The 25,719-nt window shown below is 42.2% G+C and overlaps 1 protein-coding gene across 19 annotated transcripts in view; it reads right to left on the reverse strand.

Moving 5' to 3' along the window:
* The window catches only part of LOC125739740 (polymeric immunoglobulin receptor-like), a 49,830-nt gene that overhangs the window by 11,557 nt on the left and 12,554 nt on the right, over positions 1–25,719 (reverse strand). For 13 of the 19 annotated variants that reach the window (XR_007397270.1, XR_007397269.1, XR_007397264.1 and 10 more), the window contains 5 exons: positions 7,440–7,760; positions 6,246–6,557; positions 5,615–5,905; positions 777–801; positions 307–398 (listed from right to left, as the gene is read on the reverse strand). Coding sequence is in view for 5 of the 19 variants with exons in the window: in XM_049010177.1 (XP_048866134.1) it covers positions 307–398; positions 777–801; positions 5,615–5,905; positions 6,246–6,557; positions 7,440–7,760 (1,041 nt within the window). In the remaining 14 variants the exon portion in view is untranslated. Of the gene's footprint in view, positions 1–306; positions 399–776; positions 802–5,614; positions 5,906–6,245; positions 6,558–7,439; positions 7,761–9,857; positions 9,987–10,398; positions 10,554–11,267; positions 12,183–24,171; positions 25,278–25,719 lie in introns of those variants that run through there. The other 6 variants (XR_007397266.1, XR_007397258.1, XM_049010179.1 and 3 more) reach the window with 4 other exon arrangements.

A 25,719-nucleotide genomic window follows, 5' to 3' on the forward strand; every position in this document is an offset into this window, starting at 1 on the left:
ACTAACTCGGGGAGGGTTTTTATAAGCTCAACTGGGTGGACACAGACTCAGGGGGTCAGAGGAAAGTCTGCAGGATCATGGAGGAAAGGGTTCGGGTTAGAAAGGCTCCTTCAGGGCTGCTGTCCTCTGATGTCCTGCTTGTACTATTGTGGATTTTAGCTCTGCACTGTTATTCCTTTTCCAAAGGGTCGTGACCACGTTTTATGTTTTAATTTCACTGAATAGACCTGTGTGTCAAAATGCTGCTGTCTGTGTCCCTGTCAAGCAATCTTTGGAAAAGGATAAAAGCATGAAGTTGCCACTCACTGTATTTGTCCTGCACTTTCCATGTGATGATGATGACCAACAGCAGCACCAATGAGCCCAGTCCTACATACAGAGCCAGCTGGACCAAAGAGCTGAATAAGAGGGTGGATGTGAACAGTAAAGTCTTACATGCTTTATAGAAACACGGTACAGTCACATGTGTACTATTACACAGGATACATGTGAGGAACAGGAGACATTAACAAAGAACATGAAAATAGCTAGATATTATCACACAACATGTTACACTATTTTGTAAAAACAGGCCTGCAGTCATTCCCCAGCAGCACAGGGCACAAGGCAAGGGCTCACCCTGGATGGGATGGGATCTCAAGTTTATTATTAAGAAAATAAAATAAAAAAATATTTTTTTCTCTTAAAATTAAAATGACAGTTTTCCATCACTGTGTGATCAGGTAAATGCTGCTAGCTGGACCCCCACACTACTGTAAATGCTGTTGAATGCTTACCTCAGTTTTTCATTATCCCCTCCTTCTTCATCATGTGCAGAGAAAAGGAGAGCAATGGAAACAGGAGAAAGGATTGTTAATAAAAAGCAGTGTTCTGTTAAGTCAATAAAGATTAAGAAAAGGTCACTCTTGAAACTGAAATATAAATTATGAAAGATATTCTACAGAGAAAATGATTAGATGGAGAAGAATGAATTAGGGTCATGACCAAAGTGTTAATATCCCAGGGCACTGATAGTGAACAGGTGAGGTTAATTATTTTATGAAAATATTATAATATATTTATTGTAGCTTTAATCAAAATGTACTATTTTATATCGGTAAAACACAGCTGTAGGATCACACATGCACATATCACAAAGCTTAAATTCCAGGTGGCCTGAGACAAGGCCTACCCTGGTACGAGAAGGCACACATCGACCTAGGCCCCAAAGGGGGGTTCGTGACCCCACACACATAGATAACCAGAGAGGCCAGCACTCCAACTTTTATTGCTCAAAGTTTTAACAACCTACAGATAGCAGAGTGGATCCCCAAGGACAGGGGTCCCTCAACTTGGCCCACAACCCCCTCCCCAGACATCCTGCCTTACATACCACTCACCGAACAGACCAACACCCCAAAGAAAGTTTCTTTTAAGTTTGGCTTTTGTATATCTGTATATTTATTTACTCTTGACTACTAGTCTTAATATACAGATATGTACAGGTTATGTTCGAATGTGTCTTAACTTTTGGAGATTCTTTTTCTTTGTTTGACAAACCTTCTCCCCCCCCTTTTCTTTGCCACATTCCTCGTCAACCCTTATCTGATCTTTGTATTCTACCATGCCTATCTAAGGGTAAGATGTGCTGTTGGAATGTGAATATATCATATAATGTCTGTATAAAGGGTAATATCTGATTGAGGTGCAACCTAGACCACCTGGACCAGGTACTGGTGTGAGTAATATAACATAATGACATAATATAAGTAATCATTAATTAATCATTACAGATGGTATTCGGTGTGAACCGCTAGGCTGGTATGGCATGTTTGGTATCAAACCGAAGGAAAATCACTCCAGTTTCCAAATCTGGTCAGTGGTTACCACAAAAGTGGATATATCAAAAGTTACACCAGCCTAATGAAAATCACCATTACCAGAGAAGTCAGTCTGGTCATAAATCCCAAAAGGACTGATACCGACCCCCTTCCGAAAGCCCGCCAAATGGATGGTCAGCCATTGGTCCAGGACTCGAATTCCTGGTCACTCCTAATCACAAACCTTACACTATAAAACCTGGCACCTCAGAACAAAGAGGGGAGAAAAGTGGAGAAAAAGGGGAGAAAAAGGGGAGAAAAAGGAGAAACAAGCAGCGTTCTTGAAGCCCGTCGGTGAAGACCCAAAGAACTGAAACTCAGCCCAAGCTTCACCAGGAAAGAGAATCAGAGGGCTCCACTCCAACAACCGCTGCAAACACCGCGCCTCCCTGAGAGCCATCACCCATCAGCTCATCAGCCACTGCAACCAACTGCCAAGACCCCCTCTTTCCTGCATCCAAGTAAACCAACTTCCTTTCCTTTCTAACAACCTAAACTGTCCTATTCACCTGCTATATTCCTTTAGGTTTATATTCCTACAAACTGCTTGCTTTGCAGAACAGTTTTTCCCTTTTTAGGTTAATCATTTTAAATCTGGTCACTGCATTTTCATGATTACATCGTTTGTGTCGATTCCATTATTTCGTGTTTATTGTTTGTTAGGTGTAATGTCTGTCTTATGTTAGTTGTAGGAATAAATGCATGTTTTTTTACACAACTTCAGCCTCCGTCATTGAGTGCTCACAATAGTCCCTGCCTCTGTGCGATCTGGCTACTACGCTCTGAAACCTCAAACTCGCCTGAAATATCGCGAAACTCTCTCTCATCGGCCGTGAGGGGAGCTTCGCTACCGATCGTTTACATTACCTGGTGACGCAGCTCACTGGACGAGCCTACTAACCCAGGTTATTAAGCGATACCAGTTATTAATGAATCCCATTTAAGTCCCACATTAACAGACTCACGGGGATTCGCAATTGAGTTTGGAGGAGCCGACCATTCGGCATAACAATTGGTTAATAATCAGCATTAAATAATAAATAATTAAAAGTTAATTAATTTCAAAACATATTGGTGGAGATATTAAAATTTACCTGAGCTAATAATTCCTACACAGCCATCCTGTTTTGGGGGGGATTTATGCGTATTGCATGTCTAGACATGTCGGTCAGCTAATGTCCGCGGCAGTGGGAAACGGGGCGACGGCGCAAGAGCTTTTGGAGCCGTGAGCGATAAGCCCATGAGAAGGAAGTGTCAATGAAAGAAAATGGCCACCGGTTGACAAATTGTTTCACGGTGCCTGCAGAGTGACGTTTAACCGCTGGTCCTGAATGTGAGAAGCAGACAGACAGCATTCCCACCCCCGGCAGAAAGCACATTACCTCTATTTATTAATCTGTCTTATTTGTGAATAGTATAAAATAATATATTTCTAATTTAAATAAAAGTCAATCTCTAGCACCACAGCTCTGGGGCTCTGGCATAGGCCCGGACGCCCCGCTGCAGGCCTCGGTGTTGGGTAAAGTATCCAACTACAATTGTTTAATCAGCGGGATAAAGTGCAATTTAGCTGTATTTTATTAGTTTTATTTTAAATAAGATGCTCCCAGTTTATTATTAATGTAATAGCTGTAGGAACTAGTGAGGGAGCAGCATGGTGGTGCAGTGGTTAGCACTGTTGCCTCACACCTCTGGGTCCCGGGTTCGAGTGTCCGCCTGGGTCACATGTGTGTGGAGTTTCCATGTCGCCATGGGGTTTCCTCCAGGTACTCCGGTTTCCCCCCACAGTCCAAAGACATGCTGAGGCTAATTGGAGTTGCTAAATTGCCTGTAGGTGTGCATGCGTGAGTGAATGGTGTGTGAGTGTGCCCTACGATGGGCTCGCCCCCCATCCTGGGTTGTTCCCTGCCTCGTGCCCATTGCTCCCGGGATAGGCTCCGGACCCCCCGCGACCCAGTAGGATAAGTGGTTTGGAAAATGGATGGATGGATGATTCACATGCAGATTTAAATTAATTACTTACGTTTAACAGTAATATGAACGGGGATCTGCAAGTTTCCAGCAGCACACCAATACCAGCCAGTGTCCTTCCTCTCCAGCCCACTCATTGTCACAATGAAGGTTTTATTTTCTGTCATCCCTGATCAGGACAGGCCTCCCATGCAAACTCACTGATCTCTCTGATACACAGGAGCCCCCAATCTTACACCACATCCTATGTCTTTTGTTGTTTCTATAGTAACACTGAACACTGATACTATAATAATTAAAATCTATTTAGAATATTAAAATCTGCTTTGGTAATGGCATGGTGGTGTAGTGCTTAGTGCTGTTGCCTCACACATCTGCAACCAGAGTCTGACTCTCTGCTATGGCTCTGTGTCTGTGGAGTTTGCATGCTCCCCCCGTGTCATCGTGGGGTTTCCTCCAGGGAGTCTGGTTTTCCCCAATAGTCCAAAAACCTGCTGAGGCTGATTGGAGTTGTCAAATTGGCTGTAGATGTGCTTGTGTGAGTGAATGGTGTGTGTGAGTGTGTCCTGCAATGGGTTGGCACCCTCTCATGGGATGTTCCCTGCCTTTCGCCCATAGGGACCCTGAATTAGACAAGCAGTTTCAGACAATCGATGCATGCAGCACTGGAACAGATATTACAGAGTACAACTGTAACACTGGAATTTGCTGCAATGAAAAACCACCTACAGACATGTCAGCTAGTCTGCACACAACTCCTTTGGACTATTTTTATATCTTCACTTCTTTAAAATGATAAATTAATGATTAATCTTGAACAAATGTTGATGTGTGTTTCTTCCTGCTAGAGGGAGTCTTTCCTTGCCAGTATCGCCTCAGGCTTACTTGGTGGGGGTTCGCGCCGGTTATATGTAAAGTTCTATGTGACCATGACTGTTGTTAAAAGCGCTATATAAATAAAATTGAATTGAAATTACTTGAGTAGTAACAATTCATCCCCATAAGGATGAAAAAAGCCTGAATTAAGTTGCAAGCTACATAGATTTGTCTGGATTTGTATACATAACAAGTGGCTGGCTGTATGTCTGTGGAAAATTTTTGTCATATTACAGACTGATCATAAACTACAAGTTGCTGCATCCTGAGGACTCAGTACAGCTTCCAGGTGTAACAAACAGAGCGTGACCTGTATCTGATGAGGTTATCAGAGCTGAATTACAGAATGTCTCTCTAAGAATTAAGGCTGATGTGTAAGTCAATATTCCAATACATTCATAGACACATAAAACTACAGCCATCCACCCATCTATCTTCTACCCCTTTCTCCTGGTCAGGGATGTGGGGCCTGGAGCCTATCCCAGGCAGGACAGGGCACAGGGATGGAGTACATCCTGGACAGGATGCCAGTCAGTCATAGGGTACATAGACACACACTCTCTATTAGAGACACCATTTAGCCTGACTTCATGTCTTTGGACTGCGGGAGGAAACCCACACAGCACATGGAGAACATGCAAACTCCACACAGACAGAGCAGAAGCCAGACTCAAACCCCTAAACATGGAGGTGTTAAGTAACAGCGCCGCCTACTGGACCACCGTGCCACTAGCATAGAAACTATAATCCCAATAAATTACCTTATTTCACAATATCTGAAAATAGGGGACTATCCCCACAAAGAAGCACAGACCCCCTTCATGAAGGAAACTGTAGGGTTAATTAGTATTTATCTATTTATATTCAAGAATAGATGAATCACATGCAGATTTAAATTAATTACTTACGTTTAACTTTAATATGAACTGGGATCTGCAGGTTTCCAGCAGCACACCAATACCAGCCAGTGTCCTTCCTCTCCAGTCCACTCATTGTCACACTGAAGACTTTATTTACTGTGTCATCCCTGATCAGGACAGGCCTCCCATCCAAACTCGCTGATGTCTCTGATGCACAGGAGCCCCCAATCTTACACCACATCCTATGTCTTTTGTTGATTCCATAGTAACACTGAACACTGACACTGTCTCCATCCACACCCGTCACCTTCTGTTTCTCCACTGACAGCCCTGGAGGACCTGAACACACAGATAAAACACTCAACGATTTGCACAGCAATTAAATGTTTATGAATATCAGCCTATTACAACATGCACATGTAAATGTTTGTCAAATAAACTGACATTTCTTAACATATTACTTATCATATTTAACCTCATGAAGTCGCCCATTTAAACTGTCACTTGTTACTTCTTCCAAGTCTCGTTCATCACATTGAATGAAAATAAAATGCAGATTTTTATAATATTAAAGCATCTTTTCCTTTAATATTTCTGTTAATATCCTTCCTTTCTGGCTAAATTACATGTTACATACTGTGCATTTCATTGGCTACAGTCTGCAGTACAGACATCTTACCATCAGTGACTGACAGGTTAACCCGATCTCCAACATCTGAGGCTCCACTACGCTTCACACCACACCAGTACAAATCAGAGTCCCCAGCTGTCAGATTTTTGATGGTCACAGTGAAGACTCGCTGGTCAGGATCATCTCTGACTGACACTTTACCCTCCTGTGGAGAGTCAGTGTGTACTATGGGAGTACATGAACTCACATTAAACCCTCTGCACCAGTATTTCACATGAGTTTTATATCTGTCACCATATAAACATGGGATGGTGACAGATCCTCCTCTCTGTACAGACACCCGTCTCAGTGTGGACACACCTGCAGGGACAGTATGAAAATTACCAGGCTGATTAACTCTCTCTCCCTATTATACCATTTATACTCAAATTAATAAAGAGGTAGAATATTAAACAAAGAATATTAAAATCTGCTTTGCTAATGGCATGGTGGTGTAGTGCTTAGTGCTGTTGCCTCACACATCTGCAACCAGAGTCTGACTCTCTGCTATGGCTCTGTGTCTGTGGAGTTTGCATGCTCCCCCCATGTCATCGTGGGGTTTCCTCCAGGGATTCCTCACTGTGCTGGCTCCCCACTGCGCAATGGTTGTATGTGAGTATTTGTAAAGGTCAGATAGACATTACATTGTGGGGACCAAATGTCCCCACAATGTAATAAAAACCTGTCATTTTGACGTTGTGGGGACCATTTCTTACAGTTCCCATATGGAGAAATTCAGTTCTCTAAAAATATGTGACTGCAATAAAAAAACTAAAAATGCCAAGAGTCTTGTATTTTGATTGATTACTTATGGTTAAGGTTAGGACTGGGTAGGGGTTAAGGGTGTCATTGTCGGGATTAGGGTTGTGCCCATAGAAATGAATGGAGACTCCCCACGAAGATATGAGTACAGGTCTGTGTGTGTGTGTGTGTCTGTGTGTGCATGCCCTGCGACAGGTTGGTGTCCCATCCAAGGTTGTTCCTTGCATGGATGTATGGACTGATGGATGGATGTATGGATGGATAGAAATTTACACCCTTGAAGGGAGGTAAGAAGTGTGTCCTAATTTTAATTCCATCCTTATTTACAAATAAATACTTTACAGTCATTTTCAGCTCAAACAATGAACATTTGCATTCATACTTGTATAGAAATATATGTACGAAAAGGGTCTGATCAGATATTTTGTACAGACATTTTACCTTCAGTGACTGACAGGTAAACCCGATCTCCAACATCTGAAGCTCCACTGATATTTACAAAGCATGAGTACCAACCAGAGTCCCCAGCTGTCAGATTGTTCATGGTCACAGTGAAGACTCGCTGGTCAGGATCATCTCTGATTGACACGTTACCCTCCTGTCGAGAGTCAGTGTGTACTATGGGAGTACATGACTTCCAATAACTCCCTTTACACCAGGATTTCACATGTGCCTTATATCTGTCATCATAGAAACATGGGATGGTGACAGATCCTCCTCTCTGTACAGTCACCCATCCAACTGTGGACACACTGTCAGCACCTGAAGGGAGAACAACCAACTGAATTCACATTTTCCACATCACAGTATCTCTAAGTAACTGTATAATGTTTGTATAATGCTTGGATTAGGGTCACATTCGTTTATTAGAACCACGGGGATGTTTAAAAGACAAAGACTGTCATTTTGTCACAAGAACAAGGGAGAGACATAGGAAAACAAAACAGGTGTCGGATCTTGGGAAGGGCTACAGCGGGATGTGGGATCGGGAATCTGAGTCTGGGAGTGTGTTCTAGGGTCTGAGAGGAAAACCAGGACATTAAATCCCTAGTAAAAGGCCTAGATGAGGTGAATGAATGGGCTTGTCACGGTGTGGGACGACCACACCCCTGTGACACTAAGGCTTCATTTGTAAACTTAATTCTGTGGTATTTGACTTAAGAATGAGATACAGAAAGTATTTAAATGTATTTTAGTTCAGCCATCCATCTTCCACATGCTTATCCAGTACAGGGTCAGTACATTATAGCGAGTGTGGAGCTGATCTGAGGCAGCACAGAGCACAAGGCAGGGGAACACCCAGGACAGGATGCCAGTCTGTCACAGGGCAAACACTCACACACAGTGACTATGGGCACTTTTAGAGGCACCAATTCACCTGAACCACGTGTCTTTGGACTGTGGGAGGAAACCGGAGAACTGAGAGGAAACCAGCATAGATACAGGAAGAACATACAAACTGCCCACAGAGAGCTAGGCCAGATATCAAAACCACAAGCTTGGGGGTGTGAGGCCCCCACACTGCCCCTAGTCTCTACCAGCTAGAGGTTAACTAGCTCTCCAAACCCACTGTAGAGTGAAAGACAACCAGGTCTAATCTTGGTCCCTGAGGTTGATCTTGAGCCCTGATAAACACAGACCTGCTCCAGTAGCACATGAAGCTGGGTGTTTAGACCCCACTGACTGTACACACAGAAATGACAGATGGCATCTCGGCTGTCTGCTCACATAACCACCTGTACTGCTGAAATGACCCCAGTCAGCCTCACAGAAAATCACAGGGTACAAGAGACGAGGGCATCTTATCTGCAGTAACAGTGTCTTTTTACTGATTTATCAATAAAAGGGAGAGATGACATCATCACACAGTATATTTAGATATTATACTTACAATATCAATAATCTGATTCACGATAGATTGGTCATGTCTTAAATATCACTGTTCCTGAAATAGATTGCAAGCACTTTAAAAAACAAATGAAATCTGTTTTTTAAAAAAACGAAATTGGAAATTCATGAGGTATATGTTTCTCTTTGGAAAGTACAGTGGAAACTGTTTATATCACGCCTGTCTGGGCAAAATTGATCACTATAAGTGGATGATCGGTATAACCAATTTTTTTCTTCTTCTTTATGCCTCAGGCAGATTACTATCTAATTGAGGTTTGTATATTTTTACATGAATATAAGGTAATAAACTGCACAGCGTAACTATTCACTGAATTTTATTGACGATGTCAAAACACAGTACAGCTGTTTCAAACGCTTTTCAAATTACAGTACTGTACAAATTAAATTACTGAACTGTGCATAATTCAAATACCCTATAATACAGTACAGTACTGTACATAAATATTCAGTTCAATACATTTTTATTTTCACAGCACATTTTCACGTTTTCTGTGCACGCAGCATTAGCCTTAGGTAACTAGCCAGAAGCAGGCAGGTTACCGCAAGGCAAAGTGACAGGACGATCAAAGTGAAATTACATTATATATAAAAAAAGAATTACTACGTCAGTTTTCATTTTTTCTATAGGTCGTCATGTCGGAAAAGACCCAAAATGAACAGTGTTAGCAGACTGCTTGATTACTATAACTGAATTATCTAAACAGTATTTGTACAGGAATGGCTCTGTCCCAAGCATTTGATCCATAGTACCGTGATCACTATAAGTGGCTTCCCCTGTATGCAAGAATGTGTCATTTGTTAAACATCAAAAAGTATTCAAAATATCCAGGACCACATTATTGTAAGTAGCAGCAGATCTCCATCATGATCTCCAAACTGCAGCTGACAGTGTGTGGAGGAGCAGGAGAGAGATCTCTACTCAGTTCCACTGTAATGAGTGACACTCACCTGTGAGCCCAGCAATGAGAAGAAACAGGACCATCAGAGGATCCATATGTGCGTGTGTCACTGAGCCCAGATCTGTGGAGACTGACACTCACTTCCTCATCCTCTGTACCTTCACTGTCTCTGTCGTTTCTATTCTCACACACAGAAGCCAGAGTGAAGGGGGAGTGGACACTTTACACAGGAAGTGATAAAATCATAAGGCTGAATGTCTAGCGCTTCATCAAGTCATAACATTACTGTTACTCAAGAACATAAACTATCAATGCATAGACTCCTTCAGTAATAAAATTAAAATTTCAGCCGGAGTAAAGAAGACTTCATGAACGACAGTATCCAGTTCATATCCATTAATATTATCCATCCATGCATCCATCTTCTATACCCACTTGTCCTGTGCAGGGTCATGAGGGTCCACAGCCTATCTGGGAAGCTATGGCCATAAGGCAGGGAATAACCCAGGATGGGGCACCAACCCATTGCAGGGCAAACACACCATTCACACACATGCACACCTACAGACAATAGGGTAACTCCAACTCACCTCAGCATGTTTTTGGACTGTGGGGTGAAACAGGAGAACCCAGAGAAAACCCCACACCGACATGGGGCGAACATGCAAGTGCAGGGGGAATATTTAAAAAATTTAAGTCAGTTTGCTTGGTTTCCTGTGTCATTCATGTGACTCACAGCTATTTTCTGCAGATACAAAAATAAAGTGTGAAATGAAGAACTGAGAGGGAGAGACACTGCAGAAAACAGTGAGGGCCAGTACATACTGTCAGAGGTTATAATCTTTACGATGTGTGCTTGTCCACTGATGCATTTTCTGTGTATTTCTTATCAGTTAAAAAGAAAACATTGTTGATGCTGTCTTTGTTCTGTTGTTTATAGGAACAGATATTTTAAGAATATTTGAAATCTTATTTTAGCAACATAAAATAACTGATAGTTGGTCTTCACAAAATATTTTAGCTCACAGGGTAGCTTCATTAGTTGTAGTCAGTATGGTTTGAAACTACCACAGCACTTTTGATGCCGCAAATTTTAGGTTCATAATGGAATAATATAGACTTGTCTTAAGATCTCTTGCATGCATAATTTAAAAAAAATAATAAAAAGAAAAATCTCTGGCATGAGTGCGAGAGTCAGAGAGCGTGTGTCACACCACATACGTTAGAATTGGCAGCCCTGCATATTTCTCTTATGCACGAGTATAAAGTAGCTGACATATTTTCAGTTACTTGAGGTGAGACTGTGCTGCATACAGAGGGTCTATCCTCAGGCCTTTGTTTCAGTCCTTATTATGTATTATACAGTTTTTAAAGTGCCACTGCATTAGGTCCTTTTAATTTCTGTGGATCAATACGAAAACAAGAGGCCCAGTAGGGTCGTCTCTGTGGGTGTACTCACTGTGGCTTAGTATGACTGCCTCTCAGATCAGCGCACACATTGCACTTAAAGTTTCAGGCCTGAACACGCTTTCATTATCACCGTGCTACTTTCCGTGTTGAAGACAACATGCGTTGTCTTTTGTGTTGAAGAACAGCACTACTGCACAGAATATCGGAGCTCATGATTGTCCTTATTTTGCGACTTATCTGGGGTTGTCTTGCGTGCATTGACACAGCCCTCAGATGTATCCAGTAAGCAACTAAGCGAATACAATTGAATCGTGCTGCACATATAAGAAGGTAGCCCCGTATTTTAACAAATATCTCGGACTTCTTGTGTTTTGCATCTAGTTGTTCCTGGATACTGTAGTCCGTCAAAATTTCCAGCAAACTCTGCACCTCTGCCGTACACTAAAGTATTTAATTTGCCGCAATATTTGTTACGTTTGTCGCTACCAGTCAGTACGAGCTGCAGCACGCGCACTCTCTGTCATTTGCACGCTCTGCCTCTGACGTCACGCGCACCCTGCAAACGACCCGGAAAACGAGGATCCGGGAGGCTGCAGCGAATATGGTGTTGTTAAGGTTCTTATTTACCGTATTGGCGTGTATATTTCAAATTTTATTATGTGGTTTATATTTGTAATGGCTCGGACTAAATGTTGCAATGTCAAGTATGCTAGTAACTGATTTTCTTGACATCTCAGTTAAACTTTGGAGTTATGGTAGCTGTTACCTAGTTAGCCAATGGTAGCTTAAACGGCGTAAATTAGACACGTTTCCCCTTATTGCAGAGCTTCTCCAGTGAGCCAGCTAACGTTAGCTTGTAATGTTTAAAGTTTCTCATTTGTAGGTGTCCGAACGCTAAAGCGTGTGGGTTTGAATCCCCTTGCAGAGACCGTTGCTGAACGCGTTCCTTTTTTGTGCTTTTACAGACGCTCCCCTCCAAATACTGAGCAGGTTCTGTGCCCATACCGATTTCTTAAAGAAATGATTGACCACAGAAAGTTTGTCATGTCCTGCTGTTTGTTTGCTTTTCATTTTGTCTCTTGTGTATTTTTGTTTTTTTATAGGCCAGCATATTTTATTTTATGAACCCCTTTGCTACTTGTGTAAAACAATAAACATTTGAAAAATTATTTGAGGTTCTTTGCTGCTTTTTCTCATCCAGCTTTAAGTCCTGTTTTGTTCATCATGACATTTGTAAGTTGTATTACATATAAAAGTTCACACAGTCATAGGGGTATTAATCATCCATCCATCCATCCATTTTCCAAACCGCTTATCCTACTGAGTTGTGGGGAGCCTATCCCGGAAGCCATGGGCACAAGGCAGAGAACAACGCAGGATGGGGGACCAGCCTATCGCAAGGCACACTCACACACCATTCACTCACACATATGGGCAATTTAGCAACTCCAATTAGCCTCAGCATGTTTTTGGTCCGTGGGGGGAAACCGGAGTACCCAGAGGAAGCCCCACGATGACATGGGAAGAACATGCAAACTCCACACACGTGACCCAGGTGGAGACTCGAACCCGGGTCCCAGAGGCATGAGGCAACAATGCTAACCACTGCACCACCATGCCACCCCTTATTAGTAATATATGGCAGTCAATGTTGTCCATAAGACCACATTGTAAAAATGTGTGTCAGTGTATGAAAACACAAATAATTTTTTCACTGTCACTGTTTTGATTACGGGTACAGATATGGTGGTACTGCAATATGTCAGTATATCTCCAGACTTTGTCAGTCTATCATGCAGGTGTAATAATAGAATTAGAACATTTCTGTGTACTGCTACCACATAGTGGACAAATAAAAGATTGCAATCAATTCTAAAATCAGTCAGTCAGCCCAGATGTCTTTACAGGCAGTCCCCTAGTTAAGGAGGCCGACTTATAGACAGCTCACACTTACGATCGGACTGCCATGAAGCCTTTTATATAAAAAATTTGGGCTAAATACAATGCTTTGTAATAACAAACAGACACGCCATTAATGACGCTCCTGAAATCATTGCATGGCTTCAGTAGTTTGCTGGCTGGAAGTTCAGTACTGTATTTTTGTTTTTTTACTGTATAGCAGTAATAATAATGTTAATTATTATCATGTACTGCATTTACTTTTCTGACTTTCCTACAAATTCACCTTAAAGACTGACTTTGGGAACCGATCTGGTTTGTAACCTGACGACTGCCTGTACTCTGAATATAACCTCCTACCCGACATTAATCCATATGATGTCCGTCCATTGGAGGGCTCATACACAGTTAAGGGTTGAACTACATGCTGTCAAGTTATAGTTAATTTATACATTTTCCTGGGATATCTGCTGTTAGTCATTATAAACACGAAGTGAAGAAATAACCATCCTGAAGTAAGTGATTCTCACCTGGAGGCCCATCAGAGGATGAAGAGGAGCATCAGAGGAGCCTTATGTGTGTCTCACTGACCTCAGATCTGTGGAGACTGACACTCACTTGCTGATTGATCAGTCAAATGAAAAATCCACTTTCTCCTCTCTGATTGGCTGATACGAGTTCTGCTGTCTTCTGTGTCACCTACTGACAGACCACAGCCCACCTGACCAACGTCGACCTTTACAGCAGTGACTGGCTGTGGCATGTGTGGCCCTATAAGGGCAGCCCTGCATGTGCTGAGGAGGCCAGCAGCACTGCCATGGGGTGTGTGCCACTGGGGGAGGGAGGGTGTCTGGAGGCAGGGGGGGAGGAAGAGCAGGAGGAAGAGCAGTGCCCAGGGCTCTACATCAGCAAGAAACTGTCAGCGAGAGAGACAAAGTATAGCACCACTGACAAAACAGTGACTGATAATTAAGTGAGCTGTCCTCACCCTCCGCTTCTACTTCCTGGGGGGGGGGGGGGGGGTACTTCCCCCTCTGTTGTGACTGTGCTCCCCCCATTACTCAGATCACTTAGCACTGTCTAGCTGGAACACCCTTCAGATTCCAGGGAGCCTATTAGCTGGGGGGGCGGGACCTGGTCTGGACTGACTCCCTCCCCCAAGAAGGTGGGGGTCAGTGCAGCAGATAGTTCAGGTCCAGAATGTAAAAATCCAGACCAAGATTTTGTTTCAACTAACCAGCTGAGTACTCTGTGTCTGTGGCACTTTACACAACTAGTTGTTTGAAACAAAATCCAGGAGTGGATTTTTACTCTCTGGACCTAAACTATCCACTTCTGGATCAGTGTCATTCTTAAAGTCGTGTTTCAACTTCTGGCAAAGTTCTCTCAGGAGCCCATCTCTGTTGTATGTACAGTCGGCATGTAATTCATTCCTGCCCAGGTCCCTGACAAACAGTTGGAGGCAGAATTACTTGTTATCAGAGTATGTGCATTTTTACACACAGCAGCAGCTGTGACAGAATAAGATATTTCCTTTATACTGCTGCCACATACTGGACACAAAGAAGACTGCAGTCAATTCTAAAATTAGTCAACATGCTACCACCACAGACCATTATTGGGAAGTGATAAAACTTCATGGAACAATATGAATATAAAAATACAGATGTAGTAAGTATATTGTGCAAAATGTATCTTCGTCTTAACTACGCTGAATGGTGGAGTCCCAGAGTAAGTGATCCTCACCTGGAGGCCCATCAGTGAAGAAGAGGATGAAGAGGAGCATCAGAGGAGCCTTATGTGTGTATCGCTGACCTCAGATCTGTGGAGACTGACACTCACTTCCTGACTCTCCTTAACCTCACTACCTCCATTTTTTCGGGTTTTAAATGTTTTAAAATCATCCATCTATCTTTGATTTTCATAAACTGTTTGTCCAGTGATGCATTTTCTGTCTATTTCTTGTCTGTAAAAAGGAAAACAGTTTGATGCGGCTTTTGTCCTGCTCTTACCAGGAATAAATATTTTAATTACATCTGGAACCTTATCATTTTAGAAACATGATTTTATAGCAAAATTATTGATAGCTGGTCTTCACAGAGCTACAAACAAATTAATCAAATAAGTCTAGTTATTTTCTAAACTTTTACTTCCTCATATTGCAAATGAGCAAAGAGCAGTGAAATCAGACTTATTCTGAAAAGCAGAAATGTCGTCATACAGGATGTGAGTGTGAGACTCTGCAGAAACACTGTGTGCTACATACAGAGGGTCTGACCTCAGGCCTTTGTTTCAGTCTTTATTATGTTTTATACAGTTTTAAAATGTCACTGCAGTAGGTCCTTTTAATATCTGTGGATCAGTACAAATCAAGAGGTCCGTTACGAAGGTGTCTGTATGACAGGGGTGGGGGTGTCCTGGGGGGGCAAAGTCAGGTGATTCACTTCATCTGGGTCTTATCAGCAGTCCTATCAGACTGAGAGCTGTTTGTCTTTCTCTCAGCACCACAATGGTGTTTCACACATAATGGGGTCCGTGGGCCTCCTCAGTTATATTCAGGCTTTCAAAGTTCATCAATCATAAAAACTCACATGGATCTGACACTCTGACACTGTTATATTTATTTGTTTAAATTCAATTGAAATACTACATATTACAGCTAGTTGGTGGATCCGTCTGCTCTTTATCCGTTCCTCACTGGCATACCTGGGTCTCTCTACAGTGCTTTCCTGAAGCATCAGAACCATTTATAAGGGAATCTATGTGTGGCTGCCCTCTAGTGGATACACAAAATTCAGCTACTTAAGTAGCTTGACTGTATTTCCCTCCTAGTTTAGTTTAGTTCCTAATTTAATCTAACCGATGAAGCTGAAGGCAAAGTTGGTGTTGGGGAAAGCGCCCGGCGTTTCCACCCCAACTCCACATTTATGAGACACACACAGGTTACAGTTTTACTTGCAAGGGTACCCACACTCTCTGCAATGCAAACTACAGCAGAATGTGTTACAAAGGGTGGTTCCCCTTGACTCCTTTATTTATAGTCAGTGGGAGGCGCAAGAGTCATGCAGAATAGGGAGGTGAGAGAAAGTTCTGGTTTTGCTAAGGTGGGAATGCTATTATTAATATAATCTAAAGTATGAGGCTAGGGGAAAACAAAATAATATATATACATATTTACATTCATTGCTGATCATACAGGAGTGATAACAAAATGATTAATAACAGTTTCTTCAACCTAACAGTCCCTCCTGTTTATCATGACAGTATGATCAAAAACATCAGTATTGTACAAGTTGCAAAAGCATTTCCAGTACAACTGTCATTTAGATCACATCATCATCATCCTAACTGTGGAGTACAGAAAACCATCAGGAGTCGTTCCTCCTGTTTATCATAGAAAAACATCTAATTCCGTTACTTCAGGTCCGAGCCCTGCACGGGTGCTTTCGGCTCAGCCGTCATTATGAATTACATGTCTTCTTCATCGCTATCGCTGGAAACAGGCTCTGTCTCCATTTTCTGAGTAAGGGAGAGAAACATTGTACTGTGTGTCCGAAAAGCAGCATTAAGACATGGTATAACAGTTATAAAACAACAGAAAAACAAAATAAAAAACAAAACAAAAGAAAATATAAGTGAAACAATACTTTGGTACCCTATACCTGCAAAAGATGCGGCACATTTGGCCTGGGACATATTCATGGGTTTTCCATATACAGTGGGTCGTTCACTATGAGTAGGCATCACAGAACAAACATAGCAATTCGTCACATTTTTTGCTGTTACAGTGTCATGTACATATCGATACCAGTAGTTCTTCATGAACGGGTGTGAGTGGTCAGCAGGCAACGGGCGCAGATGGAAGTCGTCATGGGTCCATCGCCGTAGGTGTTGCAATGGAGCTAGTGGGAGCAAGGACAACCATACAAGTCCAACAACAAGAATGACCCCTAGAGTCACCTTACCACATCCCCACCCCGTCAGAGCCATCCTAATAGAGTGCAGTTCAGTTGTTTTCTTCACCGGGTTGAGACAGCAGCACCCTATTGGTTACTGTGCCTTTGTAGCGGACTTCCACTGCTACTCTGTCGCTGAGGCCTCTGATAAGGGCTTGATGGGTTTACAGTGACTTTTGTGTATCCAGGAAGGTCGTTCTGCTATTTTCACAGCTGTTGGTGTTGTGAGGAGGACTTGATAAGGACCGTCCCACCGGGGTGTGCTCCACTCCTTCCGCAACAGGACCTTGACCAGGATCCAATCCCCTGGCTGCAAGTTATCCTGTTGGTTAGAAACAGAATTTACTGGCAGACTACTGGGGCTATGTTTTTGTTGTGATGATAGCAACTTTCGCATCCAATTAGCCAATGTATTTTCTCTGTCCGCTTTCCCTATATCACTCATTTCAGTTGCTAGGGGAAACGGCCTTCCGTACACTATCTCAAAAGGTGTTAATCCTGCAGGAATGGGAGTTATTCTCATCCACAATTTTACTAGAGACAAACATTCTGGCCACGGCCTTTTTGTCTCTTCCATTGTTTTTCTGAGCCTTGTTTTAATAGTGCCGTTAGTTCTCTCCACTAAGCCTGCACTCTGAGGGTGATAAGCACAATGATTCTTAAGCGTAAAACCTAATGCTTGTGAACAAAGGGACATGGTCTGATTTACAAAATGAGTCCCATTGTCTGATCTTATAATATGAGGTATGCCATAAGTAGGGAAATAATGGCCTACCAAACATTTTGCAACAGTCATTGCATCACAGTGCTTTACAGGGTATATTTCTACCCACTTAGAAAAGGTGTCTATAATGACTAGACAGTACTTCTTCCCTTGTGACCAAGATAATTCAATAAAATCCATATGTACAACTTGAAACGGGTACTCAGCTACAGGGAACTGGCCACGTTTTGGTCTCATGTTACCCTGTGCATTATGTTTACAGCAAATTAAGCATGTTCTACAAAATTGCTTTGCATAATCAGAAAAATTTATAGCATAAAAGTATTGCTGGATAATATGTACCATCCCTCCTGATGAGACATGAGTATTTCCATGGCTCACTAAGGCAGCTGTTTTGTATAAGTTTTTTGGTAGGATGGGCTTGTCATTCATATAGTAAACTTTCCCTTGCTGTATTGCTCCTCTCTTGATCCAACTCTGTATTTCTGTTTTAGGAGCATGAATCTGTGCATCACACAGCACATCACTATCTATGAAAAGAATGTCTGCCACTGATAAGGTGGGCTGTTTCAGGGCCGCTTCTTTGGCAGTTTTATCTGCAAAGTTGTTTCCTTTAGCTATTGTGGAAGCATCGGTTTGGTGTGCTTTACATTTGCACAGTGCAAGGCGAGTCGGTAATTGTACAACATCTAAAAATCTAAGTAGTAAGTTTGTGTGAGTTAGAGACGTTCCCTGCGATGTTTTAAAACCTCTATTTTTCCACACTCTTGCATGGTGATGAACAGCTCCAAACACATATTGACTATCAGTGTATATAGTAAGTGACTTATTTTTGAATAGCTCGCATGCCCTAATTACAGCAACATTGTGGAAAACCAGCTGCTACTGCATCTAATCGTTTAGAATAGAATGCTAGTGGTCTTTCCTTTGTCCCGAACGGCTGTGTTAATACCGCTTTCATATAACCTTGATTAGCATCAACACATAAGGTAAATGGTTGTTGATAATCTGGTAAGGCAAGTATCACATTTGTTTGTAGCATCATTTTTAAGTTTGTGAATGCCAATTCTCCTTCTTTTGTCCACTGAATTTTATCTTTTAAGGCCATGTCTTTCCCATAAATTAAGGTTTGCAGAGGTTGAACGAGTGCGGCATAATCAGGTAGCCATTCTCTGCAATAATTACAAAGTCCTAAGAAGGACATCATTTGCTGTTTAGTCTTTGGCTTTGGTGCCTCTTGTATTGCCTGTTTTCTAGTTTCTAATAATGATCGACCTTGTTGGGAGAGTTTATGTCCAAGATATATAACTTCCTCCCTGCAATATTGTAATTTTTGTTTTGATGCTTTATGTCCTGTATCATATAAATGCTGTAACACCAACAGTGTGGCTTCCTTACAATGCTGTTTTGTATCTGAAGCAATTAATATATCATCTACATACAGTAGCACTTGACTATGGGATGGTATTTTACAGGTACTCATAGAATATCTAAGGGCCATGGTATATACATGTGGACTTTCTGAAAACCCTTGAGGGAGTCTAGTATATGTGTATTTTTTTCCCTTATAGGTGAAACCAAATAAATGTTGAGAATCAGAGTGCAATGGTACTGAGAAAAATGCATTACTGAGATCAACTACTGAGAAGTAACTTTTATCAGGGGTTAATGAGTTGAGCAATAAGTGCGGGTTGGGCACGTCTGGTGCTGCGTGTTGCACTATGTTATTAACTGGTCTTAAATCCTGCACCATGCGCCATTTCCCTGTATGTCCCTTCTGGACAGGGAAGATAGGAGTATTGCAAGTGGCCTCAGGAGCCTCTCGCAATATTCCTGATGCCAACATATCCTGCACTACAGGGGCTATACCTTTCTCTGCCTCAGGTTTTAACGGGTATTGTCTAACTACCGGGCGGTGTTCTGATTTCACAATTACTTTGTATGGTGGGAACCCCTTTACCAGTCCTACATCAGTGGGGGAGGACGACCACAACCCTTCCGGGAGGCGATTTAGATCTGGACATGATCCCCCCTCCAGAACAGAAAAAATTTGTCAGGTTGGGTCCTGCAAGTGTGTGGTGAGAGTGGTTTGAACTCTCCATCCCAAAGGGAACCGCCACACATTGTGTTTTTTGTCATAGCTCCAACAGGAGCCAGGTACGGGTTGGTAGTCATTGTAACTGTGCATGGAATCTCGTAAGAACATCTCTACATCCCTCCACTGCATCTGAGGTGGTTTTGATAGAGATACATGTGGTGTTTCCCCTCTGAACACAGCCTGTTGTTTATTAGATAAGATGACTGAGGCAGCAGAAAAGCCAGTAGTGGAGTTAACATACAAATGTTGTAAGGTAATACAAGTGTCTTGGAGGGCATGAAACGTTTTGTCATAGGCATAATCTGGTCCTGGGGTGCCTTTGTACCACATAGTGACGTGTAAGGCATCGTCAGGCATGAACTGGGTTTGTTTAGGGGACTGCTTTTCTCTAGTTTTTCGCAACAATTCTCGTGTCTGTGCAGTTCCCCCTAGGTCCAGTGACCAGTAATATTGTGGTGCTCCGGTTCCTTGCACAACATAGGCTTCCTCATTTATGATTGCTTTCATGCCAGAGTTTGTGGCAACTACACTAATGCCCATCTGTACCATAAGGTCACGGCCTAACAGATTGACAGGGCAAGAAGGGCTTATTAACACTTGTGCTTGACATTCAATCCCAGTTTCCTTATCTTTTACTGCAACTGGGTTTGTTAGCTGATGACTGTCTGTTTGGCCTCCTGCTGTTTTTATATTTATGACAGATGAGGAGTATGTGACTTCAGGAGGACTGGAGGTTAGGACAGTCCTACAGGCTCCAGTATCACACAGGCATTCGTATACTTTGCCATTTATGATTAATTTCCGACTTGGCAAAGTTCCCCACTGCCTTTCTGCTAATAGCTGACATACTGCTTGCAAATCTATTTCCTCATCCAGGAGGTCTTGTAAGGTAACCTCCGTTTCTTCCCTTAAAATGACCTCTGTTTCACCTCGGATAGTGTCGGCAACAGGGGTCTCCGAGGAGGGTCATTGGTCATTTTCGGTGGAGTTTGGATTAAATGGTCGCTTCCCTGACCTGCAGTCCCTGCTTAAATGTCCAGGTTTCCCGCATGTCCAACACTCTGTTTCCTGTGAAAACCCTCCTGTTTGTTTATTTCTAAATCTTCCTCGGCCTCTAAATCTTCCTCTTCCTCTAAATCCCCCGCGTCCCCGAGGGTTCGTTTGCACTAGCGCTACCACGTCAGAGGCGCTGAATATTGTATCTGTCTTTTGCTGTTTCTGCGCTTTCTGTGCGTGTTGGGCATATTCTAAGGCTTGTTGGACTGAGCCAGTATTCTGATGTACCCAATGTTTGTCGAGATATTTTCGCAATTCAGGCTTTAGGCCTGCGACAAAAGCTCATTTTAATTGTTGCTGATACACTCCTCCGTCTTCCTCGTCGTGAGGAATTCCTGAATTTTCCCTGAACACCACTCGCATCCTATCCATAAAATCCTCAGGTTCCTCTCCATCTTTTTGTTTGCACTGCGCTATTCGCCCATAATCTGCGCGTCTTACGAAGGCTGTCTCTACCCTGTTTCGCAAGTCTCGTAATGCTTGTATGAGTTCCTGCGAGTCATGTTCTAAGACTTCATCATTATTACCATGTCCTGTGAAGTCTCCCACTACACGTCCCCATTTATGGGTAAACAACTGTCTTAGGCATCGGTACATTTCCCTGCCGTTCAAATGAAAACTACTTTGTAATTCTAGGATGGCAGTCCAAAACTCGGGTACCCCTTCTTCAACCGGGGGTATTCCTTTTAAAGCCGCTGTTCTATCCTCAGCGGTCCAGGGTCTATATACTAACATAGTTTCGGGTCCTGCATTATTTGGCCCTCGATTTGGGTTTGCCACTTCTACGAGGGGACACTGCCATTCTACCTCCTCTTGTTCTGTGTTATTTTTTGGATGCCATTGTACTTTAGCTGTGGCCAAATCTTTTACAGGATATAGAGAGGGATCAGACCCTCGAGTTAACATGCGAGATGGTTCCACCCCCCCCCCCCCTTGCTTCTTGTCTATCTGTGGCTGGAACCAGCGCCGGTGCAGGCACCGGAATTTGTGGGGGCGGTGGAGGAGCTGGAGGGGCAGAAGGTCTTGCTGCCGTTTCTTCGTCTAGTGTGATTAAAGCCGCCTGCAGTTTTCTCTCCTTATTTCCCTTTTTCTGTTGTCTCTTATTATCTCTTAGTTTACTCTGTTCTAACCATGCATCAGAGAAAACGTATTCCTTTTTTCTATCTTGGCCTTTTTTATTATTGGTAGTCTGTAACATCTCCAGTTTTAAGTTTCCCTGTAACTTTAATATGTCTGGAGTATGGAGTTTTCCTTCAAACCCATGTTTTTTTCCTCCATCTCTGACTACTTATTTGTCCTGATCCTGGTTTATATCCTTCCATAAACTTCTCATCTCCCTCTAATTTGATTTGTTTACTCAGATTTTTTCCCATTGTTAACTTTTATTGAATACACTACAAAACATAAAAAATCCTAAAAGCAAGTCCCTGGCATGAGACCTCAGGAGGACACCAACACGGCCTTCTACTGCTCACTATTAGAGCAGCGGTGTTAGTTTTCAGGGATGAAACCCGTCCTTTATCCTTCAGTCACCAGTATGTTGTTGCTTTTAGGGTGGATCGTGTAGGTTAATCTAAAACCTGTAAGGACACATCCACATAGAACACTGTATATATTTCCAACAACGCCTACTTTCTCTCCCGGTTAATTTCGGCTAACCTCAACCACATGCATGTCTTGGCCACCTACTTATTTAGGTGCCGTATCTCTCACTTGGCCACCTACTCACTTAGGTGCCATATCTCTCACCTGTATAGTGTGCTCTCTGTTCCGTCACCGAGGTCCTTCAGACATCACCAGACGTCGAGCGCAGTTCTAACCACCGGCCTGATGACGAATTCACATCACAGGTCTTTCTTGCACCCATCTTCGAGTGACTGCCGGCAGTTTTCGGTGTCGCTTCTCTCGCCGTACTGGAGACGTCTTCGGGGTTCCTCGGATCCGGCTCGAAGGACCAAATTCTATGTTGGGGAAAGCGCCCGGCGTTTCCACCCCAACTCCACATTTATGAGACACACACAGGTTACAGTTTTACTTGCAAGGGTACCCACACTCTCTGCAATGCAAACTACAGCAGAATGTGTTACAAAGGGTGGTTCCCCTTGACTCCTTTATTTATAGTCAGTGGGAGGCGCAAGAGTCATGCAGAATAGGGAGGTGAGAGAAAGTTCTGGTTTTGCTAAGGTGGGAATGCTATTATTAATATAATCTAAAGTATGAGGCTAGGGGAAAACAAAATGATATATATACATATTTACATTCATTGCTGATCATACAGGAGTGATAACAAAATGATTAATAACAATTTCTTCAACCTAACAGTTGGAAATTACTTTAGTCATGACTTCAGAAGTTACCCTGACAAGGGATTCTGTACAATCAGAGATGAAGCTGCTGGATGGGCTGGTCATCGCCTGCTTTTTCTGACTGATGTACGTCTGGATGTAAAGTTACAAACTGCTTAATGTGTATCAATCTGTTTTATAATGTTCACACAAAAAAGTGCTTTTAATGTGTCTGCACCTTGTATCTCCCACAATGTGCTTCTGCATTTGATTCCTTCTTGACTTGGGGGTAAAGAGATTTAACTGGATGGATTTTACTTTTGTGAAGCACTATAGTCCAAAGTTGAACTGATTGTTCAAATCTTTTTGGTTTTTAAGTAAAACTACTTAAATTAAATTATCTGTAACCATCTTTGCGCCTTTCTAGACTCAACAGAGCATCATTGCCAACAAAATAAGTGAGTTACAGTTAAATCGGGTAAAGAAGTTTCATTTGGAATTTACTGATCCAGGTTTTCAGCACCACGGACAGCAACTAGACTTACTGTCACTTAATGGGAGTGAAAGCAGAAACCAATAGATCACACAGGGATATTTTCATTTGATGTTGTCTTTCTTTTTACTTTTGATATGCCGTCTTCCTCCTTAGCTGATATGTGAGGCTGCTGTCAGCTGAGACAAGCTGGTGTGATTTTACGCAGAGTGATAAGTGGGCGGTCCTGATTTCGTGTATTACATTTTCATTTGATGTCAGCCAATATGTATGTGATACTGTTTCCTCCTTATCTGATATGTACAGGCTGTTGTTAGCAGACACAAGCTGGTGTATTTGTACAGCAGATTGAAAAGTGGGTGGTCCTGATTACATCACTCTCTAAAAGAGTCCCTGATTGGTGGGCTCTGACGAGGAGGCGAGACCTAAAAACCCCAAACCATTTAAGTTTGTGAAATTCGTTTTTAATATTTACCAATTTCAGAAAAATACTAAATGTTTTGTAAAGTAGCAATTTACTAATCATGTATTAAAGCAAATAATGACCAGTATAAAAGACATATACAAAACTGTGCAAAAGTCTTGGGCTGTCAAAGAAAATGATGTTCAAATGATCTTCGTCTTCTTCTAGAATTATAATATTTTGTCCGTCAAAGTGTGGCAGCCCAGTCATTTCAAAATCTCTTCTAAAGTCACCACAGTATTTTTCACCAACCATCCAATAGACCCATATATTTTTGACTTGACCATTAACACACCTCCTATGGCTAATCAATACATCATTAACATTTGTTTAATAATTAAATTAATTAATTGAGCTGGTGGTGAAATTTAACAAATACATGGAATGGCTGAAGTGCCCCTGAGGAGAGGTTTAGAAACCAAAGCGTGCATCATCTAGCGATCCACGAAGGCATCAGTAACTTTTTGGAGAAAAGAAGAAATTCTTGTTAGTTTTTATTGTGTTACTTTTAATTTGCATATATTTTTATGATAATTGTGTTTTTGTTCCGAGCAAATATGCACAACCCAGATAAATAGCATTAAACATTTTCTTTGATGGCCAAAGACTTTTGCATAGTACCATATTTTTTCAGAATTAAGAGACAATTTAATAAAATCCAGTCTTACCTTCACTAGATAACTATTATGAAACATTAACCAGCAGGTGGTAGCAAAGCATTTGTGAATAAGTGGCCAATACGTGTTTGTTCAGGTTCTCAGAGGAGATAATCCAACAATGCAGATCAACCTCTCTGTGTTTAACTGACTCTCATGCTATGACTGTACAGACTGAGCAGGGCCGATTGAGAGAGGCCTCACTGCAGTTAGCATAACCGTTTACTTTACAGCTCCTCTGACTCATTCTGCTCTATGAAGGTCATCTCCTCTGCCAGCTTCCTCTGATTCAGGGAGACCTTCTGCTTCTCTCTGATTGGTTCCCTCTTTTTACAGGAGGTCCAGTGCAGCTGAATGGCGATGATGGTGCAAATCAGATAAAACACACCAGTCCCAGCTTTCAGTACAGCATCCAGAACCTGCTCCCACCTGTCAGACATATAATTCACCAGTGTGTCTGTCAGTCACACGTATCACATTTAAACCTGAAGAACAAAACAGTGAATCTATTCTGACTGAATTAAAACCACCTTGATAATCAACAGCAGCACCGATCAGCTCAGTCCTACATACAGAGTCAGCTGGACCAAAGAGCTGAATAAGAGGGTGGATGTGAACAGTAAAGTCTTACATGCTTTATAGAAACACGGTACAGCCACATCTGTACTATTACACAGGATACATGTGAGGAACAGGAGACATTAACAAAGAGCATGAAAATAGCTAGAGATTATCACACAACATGTTACACTATTTTGTAAAAAGAGGCCTGCAGTTGTTCCCCAGCAGCATAGGGCACAAGGCAAGGGCTCACCCTGGATGGGATGGGATCTCAAGTTTATTATTAAGAAAATAAAATAAAAAATAATAT

Source organism: Brienomyrus brachyistius, chromosome 4 (assembly GCF_023856365.1).
Source record: "Brienomyrus brachyistius isolate T26 chromosome 4, BBRACH_0.4, whole genome shotgun sequence".
NCBI classification, from domain to species: Eukaryota; Metazoa; Chordata; class Actinopteri; order Osteoglossiformes; family Mormyridae; genus Brienomyrus; species Brienomyrus brachyistius.